This window comes from Giraffa tippelskirchi, chromosome 4, assembly GCF_054371585.1.
Source record: "Giraffa tippelskirchi isolate mGirTip1 chromosome 4, T2T-mGirTip1v1.2.pri, whole genome shotgun sequence".
NCBI lineage: Eukaryota > Metazoa > Chordata > Mammalia > Artiodactyla > Giraffidae > Giraffa > Giraffa tippelskirchi.
In genome coordinates, this window is record NC_137278.1 from 179,159,583 (window position 1) to 179,167,256 (window position 7,674).

The 7,674-nt window shown below is 42.4% G+C and overlaps 1 protein-coding gene across 3 annotated transcripts in view; it reads right to left on the bottom strand.

Annotated features, from left to right (window-relative positions):
- Positions 1–7,251, bottom strand: part of SSPN (sarcospan) — a 69,472-nt gene extending 62,221 nt beyond the window's left edge. For all 3 annotated transcript variants that reach the window (XM_081483710.1, XM_081483709.1, XM_081483707.1), the window contains exon 1: positions 6,928–7,251. In XM_081483710.1, the coding sequence (XP_081339836.1) occupies positions 6,928–7,206 (279 nt within the window). In that variant the 5' untranslated portion in view covers positions 7,207–7,251. The remainder of the gene's footprint in view (positions 1–6,927) is intronic.
- Positions 7,252–7,674: the final 423 nt, after the last annotated feature.

Below are 7,674 nucleotides of genomic sequence, written 5' to 3' on the forward strand. Positions count from 1 at the left end.
GCATCCAAACCATTTGAAAGAGGACATGCCTCTAAAATATGCTTTCATACAGCTGCAAATACTGTTCCCAACATCCATACTTTAAAAGAAGTTCCCCTTCAGTTAATAAACTCATTGTATTAAGCCTAGACTTGAGTATTTATAGCAAGTAGTAACTAGAGGGTTAAATATGTCATCCCTAGGTCTCATACAACTCTGGATTTTGATGCGCTCTTTTAAGCAACATTTCTCTGGTTTTCCAAGACCTACGTCCTAAAAGTGAACTATGCTTTGCAGCAAAATGGTGTCTAATTAAAGCTTAACGAGTCGATTCCACCGTTATTCTACAGTAACACAGAAATATGCACACTGAACTCTTCACATACCTTTGTGTGGATCGATGGCAGTCCTTCAGGGTGCAACACAGGCAAGTGGACCCAGGTAAAGAACACCCTTAATAGAAATGTCACGGGCAAGGCTAATTGCAAGAAAAAGTCTAGAAAACATCCATTTCCTCAGACCAAATTGAAAGTAGACATCATAATGGCAATCTATGAAACTATTAGACCAAATATTAGGAAAACCTATACCATTGCTCTCTTTGTAAAAAGGTAAGGTTGCAAATATTGACATCTATCATTCAGCCACATCGATCCCAATTTGTCCTAATTTATTCAAGTTAGGGGAATGCAAAATAAATCATGTGACTTCTTGTTTCTTTTTTAAATCCTGCAGTCATCTTATAATCTGAAATAAAATATCTCAATAATGCTAAGTTAACATATTCTGAATATTTTTGAAACTCAAGAGCCCAAAATGGAGTAATAATACACTCCTTATTATTACCTCTCAGCGTTTTTCAGGATTATCAATAAACTTAAAATTCTCTATTTTGGAAAATACATTTGTAAGTCATTTTTTCAAACCATAGTTCAAAGTGGATATACACAAGTTCAAACAGAAACTCGAATAATAAGTATGGAATACAGTTCAATTCAACACACATTGGATACCATGTGTCAGAATACATAATGGCCCCATGGATACCTAATACACTTAAAGAGAATTACCTGCTTTACTTTTTATTTGATCACCCCCAAAGTCTATGCAGGGCTTCCCAGGTGGCACAGTGGTAGAGAATCCATCTGCCAATGTAGGAGACACAAGAGACACGGGCTCGATCCCTAGGTTGGGAAGATGCCCTGGAGTAGGAAATGGCAACCCACTCCAGTATTCTTGCCTGGAAAATTCCAAGGACAGAGGATCCTGGCAGGCTACAGTCCATGGGGTTGCAAAGAGTTGGGACACGAGTGAATGCCTGAGCATACACACACAAAGTCTATGTATTCCTATATCTAACATAAAAAAATCAAAATGATTATTGTCAATATTAAAAGTTTCTAGAGACTGACTTACTAAATTGAATATCCACACTACAAGGCTAATAAAAATCAGAACCTGTCCCTTATCCTTATTTTAAAAGGAGAGAAAAGATTCAGGAACAACTTTCTCATTGCATAACTACTCCCTTGGCCTTTGCATATCTGGCTTAGTATGAGGCTAGCAGTAGAGGTGAGAACACATTTTCCTAATGATTCTGGATTCCCTGGTAAGTCAGATAAATGGTAAAGAGCCTGTCTGCAATGCAGAAGACCTGGGTTTGACCCCAGATTGGGAAGATCCCTTGGCGAAGGGAATGGCTACCCACTCCAGTATTCTTGCCTGGGAAATCCCATGGACAGAGGAGCCTGGTGGGCTATAGTTTATGGGGTCACAAGCGTCGGACATGACTGAGCAACTAACACAATTCTATGCATCTAACGATTTTGTTCCAACTTTACTTATTTTTCTGTTTTTTTCTTTTTTGTTGTTTTCTTTTTATTGTTGTTATTTTATTATTTTTTTATTTTATTTATTATTCTTTTGTTTTTTCTTTTATGTTGTAATATTATAAGAATATTATTTTATTCCTATTAATAATAACTTACTCTTTATTCAGTATTCTTAAAATTTTTTAGGAAGCCTGTCACCAAGTTCTTGAATATTCCCTTTTATGTTCATACACTTATTAAAATTAACTTTTTGCCAAATTAATTATATTCCATTTCTATACTTATTACAACATGCTCAGCTTCATGTACCTATAGGATAATTATCCTCCCATTATTTATTGTACATACTCAGTGGAGACTGAGTTAGGCCATGTAATTATCACTCCGCAGGTCCTAACAATCCTGTGACAGTTGCTATAATAAAAGTTATTAATATTTCCCAGTGGTACCAATGATGCAATATTACTTTTAGAAGCATATTAAAGCCATAATATGAAAAATAATGTACTAGTATTCAATATGTTCCTAAAATTATAGTTCCAGATGACATTCTCAAATGTCAATACACCTAAATAGAAATTTGACATCGTTTTTTGCTTCTTGACTTATTTCAGTGTCTGTCCAAAACCCCAGCACCAGATCTTTCTCACTTCCTATTTTTCTTCATAAGCATGATCAAATCATTTAGTCAAACTATTGTGTCTCCACTAATAAATTATAGATAATAACAATGCTTGTTCCTTATGTCCCATATATATGTGTCACATACCTACTTGTGAATTTCAGAGTACATTCTGTTTCAAAATAAATAACCCCCCAATTTTCCCTTCCATTAAGATTAAAAATCGGCTTAGAAAAATCTGAATACACCAGGTTTTTAATTCCTTAGAGTAAGTTAACATATGAAAACTGTTAATAAAATCCTTGACAGGACTCTTAATTATTACAATTCATAAGATAAGTTTTATGAATGATATTAAAGAAAAACAACATTCTTCCCTAAAAGCCCTTTTCTTAAACTTTCTAAAGTGATTCATGTAGTATATATCTCAGGGATTTTATTCCAGGTAGACGGGGGTGGGAGGTGGGGTATGTGAGCAATGGAACAAGAGTGAGGAAAACTAAAACCACAATAAGGCGAAAAAGTTCCCACTTTTCATGGGAATATTCCCTACATGGGCCAAGAGACTAACAAATACTAAACATCCCCATTGGGATGAGAAGCAAGAGTCTGCTCTTAAATTGACTTCAGAGTAAAGATGCCAAAGCAAATAAATCACTGTAAGTGAAATACTTTGAAAGGTAAATGGACTTTAAAAATATTTGCGTAGGTTAAATTTTTTAATCGGAAGTATTCATTACTGTCAGATATGATAAGGCCACATGTCCATCAGGATCTCTGGAGATCTCCTCCTAGTATATGATTCATTATTTTTAAACCAATACTCATCTGGGCAGACATCCCCAACAAATGTTACTGAGTGAAGAAAAGTAAGCCAAGATTCAAACATGTTATGCTTCACCTAAACCAAAACTGTATTAATTTAAGTAAAATGGAAGCAAAGGCCCCAAAGTTCTCAGATTTCTTCAATCCACACCCAGCTTTTCATCAAGAATAATTCTGGAATGACGACAAACTCGAATGCCTATTCAACCCAGCTACTCAAGCCATTAATAGAATAAAACGCTGCGCAAACTTGTGTTTCCTAGAATCCCTTTTCCCTAGCCAAGTGCATCCTCAAAGACCCTGGTTCACTTTGCATTGTCTTTATGAAGTGACTTGCAACCCTGAAGCTACGTAGAAAAAAATTTAAGAGAAGAATGGCATCTTACAGGTTACATAGTCTCCATAGTGGCTCCATTTTTTTTTTCTTTCCTTTATGAGAATCTTTTGTAATTGAAGTAAAAAGACTTCAGTCATCTCTCTGATGGAGAGTGAGAGGTAGGTAAGAAATAAGGTGTTTTTCTAAAATTCCTCAACATAAATCTCAGATCAGAGAACACCAATGTCTTTTTTATAACTAGAATTTCACTGCATATTCCTCAAGTCACCCAGATACTGGTCACGAAGAAGTTGCTTAAGTGAATTTATCCATATACCTAGATTCTATCATGGGAATGGTGATACCCAAATCCCAACGTAATGGGATAGCAAGCCTTGTAAAATGAAGGAAGTATCATGGTCAGAGGCAATCAATACAAACAGAAATAGAGGAGTGAAGCAGGTCAAGCTGTGGATGAGGAGGGTGCCTCAGTCCAGGTGCCCTGCTTGAATTCAGCATGCATTCCAGAAGCAGGACTCTGCCCTATTCCCAGGGATTGTTGACCTGTACTTTGGTCTAGTATGTCTGCTAAACAGGGCAAACTTTCCAGTATTCCCTGGAGGATATACCAGGCCAGAATCACTCCCTGTCCCAACGGAAAAATGACCCCGAGGAGGCCTTTTCCCCCCACCCCCCAAGTTAGTTTTTAGAAACCTCCAGAGAGATTCGGAAAGTTTTTTCAGTTCAGTCGCTCAGTCGTGTCATTCAGAAAGTACCGGACTCAACTAATACCGCTAAGACTGCTAACAGTAACTTGGCTGAGATCAGAGAAAGGTGAGATGGCCGAGCCGATACTTCCTTTAAGGTTCAAACTGGTCTTAGAAATGGAGCAAGTCCAAAGTGACTGTTCTTCATGATCAGAGATAAAACAGAGCTACTGCTACTTCCAAGAGTGCTGCTACCAGTGACTGCTTCACTCTTCGCTAATAAAAAGAGCAAACTCACTGAACGTGTACCCCAAGTCAGGACTCTAGGTGTAAGGACATGTATTCACTTATCTATTCCTCAGGACAACCCTAAGAGGTAGGAATTATTATTAACATTTGGATTTCATCAATGAAGACACAGAAGCCTGGAGAAGTTAAAGGAACTTGCCTTAACTGAGTTATTCACCTCAGAGTTATTCAGCGAATAACGGTGAGGGGTGGGGGGCTGGGTTCGTCTCCAGGCAGAGTTCTGCTTCTGTACTTTACCATCCTGCCTCCCTGCCTTTTCTCTTCCCTGAAAACTTGGAAGAGCGCCCCAGGACCAACCACAGACAGCGTGACAAGGACAACAAGCATGGTGTCCGTGGGAAATGGAGACAAGTTGCCTGCAGCTTTGGCCCAGCTGGGTTGAATTTTTCCTCGCCAGGCTCCTCAGGGTCCCTCCCCACTTGTCTCAGGCCATTTCCACTAACTGCTCTGCTCTACAGATGCCCTCCGTTGAAAGAGAAGACTACAGATATCATCAGCACAGATATCACTACCAGAAAACTCCAAATGGATCCCAGATCATAACCTATAAAATTGAAAAGGAAAAAAAACCAGAACTGGCTATAGATAATGCTCTTTGCAACACACCCAAGGAGCTTCCTGAGCAACTAGGAACATGTGATGCTCCTACAAGGTGCTCATGAAATTTCAGAGCTGCAACGTTTGTACGCTCCTGTCTTGAACATTAAGACAATTTTTTCCCAGCTAATCTGCTTTTTTGGCACTGGACTTTTTTAAAGTTGGAGTAAAGAATGGATAGAAAATACATTTGCAAATAATATTCAAAACCATCACCATATAAGAAGTTTCATTCCTTTCTTCTATGAATGCGCCTAGCCTTAAAGAAGAGACATATTTTCCCTCTGAGTCTGTTGACAGTCACTGAAGTGACTAAAATACCCAGTATATCTTAGCGAAAAGCTATTTTTAAAATCACTTGATTTAGAAAACTCCAATCATGATAATTTCATGGGGACTTCTTAGTACACAAATTAAAAGTTTTAAATTACTCTGCAAAAATTTGAGAGTTCAAATACTCTTAATTAGAAAATACCTGCATCAATGCATATTTAATCAGGTGTTTTTAACATCTGTCCCTGATACAAAATTATTTTGAGGGTTGTTTTGTGAGTTCCGGTTCATCTGGTCAGTAATTACAGTGAGGATGCCATGTGAGACTGGGAGCCAGAAATGTGGATCCTGGTCCCTCCTGGCTCTCCCATGCCTCAACTCTGGACTTTGAGAACGTCATTTAACTTCTCTTAGCCTGTTTCCTCATGCCCACAGATGAATGACAGTTCCCACCTCAAAGTGTTGTTTCATAGACCAAATGAAATGATGCAGGTGGAAGAGATTTTAGTGTCTCTGAGGCAATATCATATAATATTAAAAATTACAAAATAAATGTAGGAGTGGAACAGCTTAGTGAGGAAAGCTCAGTTGTATTCTGGGGCAAAAAGGGATCAACTTGGCTGATTTGCCAACTCATGACCTTGGTTCTCTCAGCTGAGAAATGGAAGGCTAAGAACTACCCCATAAGACTGATGTAGGGTTAGAAATAGTATGTAGGGCCTCTAGCAGGACAGGCCCAAGTAGGTGCTCAATAAATGGCACCCGTTTTGTATCAGAGAAAACCCTTAATTAAGCTAAGTATGCTGTGTGCAAACACAACAGCTGAGCAGGGTTCTGCTTGGAACAGTACATCCATTAGCTGGGTCCCAAATAGACTCCCGCCTCGGCCAGCGCCCTGGGTTTATCCCACTTTGGACTCCAGTGGATTAAGGCTGTGCTTCCTGTATTCGCATTTCCTGCCTTCCACCACTGTTTTCTAAAACTTCCTAATGGAACCTCCGATTTAAAAAATAAAATCAATTCTACCTAATGGGGCCACTCCAAGCACAGGATTTTTCCTAACTTGTTTTCACAAGATGAACTTATTCACTTTTTTGCTACTCCTGGAGGGACGAGGGTGGGGTCCGCGGGGCTAGGGAAAGGAAAGAGCCGAAGTGGATCTGCTGTTGTTACTGAGAATGTTCAACGTGACCAGAATAAACAGCCTGGGCCTCGCCTCCCCAGCGCCAGCGCCCGAGGGTCAGGAGTGTTGGAGGCGTTCGGAGCCGCAAGCAGGACACGGGCACGAGCCCCGCAGCGCCGGGCCTGGGCAGACCCGGTGCGGCGGGCATCGGTAACTGAGCGGGCGCGAGTTAGAGGCTTGTTGTCGGGGAAGGGCGCATGCAGGTGGGTTAGTGGTAACTCGACCATGCGGCGTGGCATTCCTGTCTGGCAAACGCGCTCAGGCAAAACAGACTCGATGCTTACAATAATCCCAGCCCAAAATGGAGTGTCTCTGACTAGCAGGGAGGAGCTGATGCCGGCCATGAGGAAGCCCACCACGGTCACGGCGATGCCCAGCGCCAGCTGCAGCAGCGCGAGCAGCAGCGGGAACCGGCAGCCGCAGCACGTCCGGGCCTCCTCCTCCCCACTCTCCTTGGGCGCCCCCGCGCCCCTCTTCGGCCCCATGTCGTCGGGCCCCGCGGCGTCGGCGGCTGGCGGTCCCCCTTGGCTCCGCGCGCCGCGGCCGGGCCGCTCCCTGCCCATGGCGGCTGCGGGGGCGGCGGCGGCGCGGGGCGGGTCGCGCCGGCCCGGCTCGGCGAGTTACGGAGGCTGAACAAATATGGAAAACATTTGGAGCGACTGGCCGAGCCTCCGAAAGCCACGGGGAGCCCGCGGCGGAGGGGGAGTCGAGGGGGGTCGCCAACTGCCAACGCGCCGGGCAGGACGCAGCGCCCGCAGACTCCGGCAGGGTGGCCGGGCGCCTCCCCAACCCCGCGCTCTTTGGACAGGCTGCGTGTGCGCGCGCGTGCGTGTGTATATGTGCGCACGTGGGGGTGGGGGTGGTAGGGTGCGTGCATGTGCGCGTCTGTGTGTGCTGTCTGTTTTCCCCACTTCAAACCCCAGGATTTTTTCGCTTTTGTTTTTGTGTTCTGAGAGGTGCAATGCAAGGTGATGAATGTTTAAATCACTTGAGTTTAATTAGTAGACAATTTAATCCAAAAGAGGCGTTGC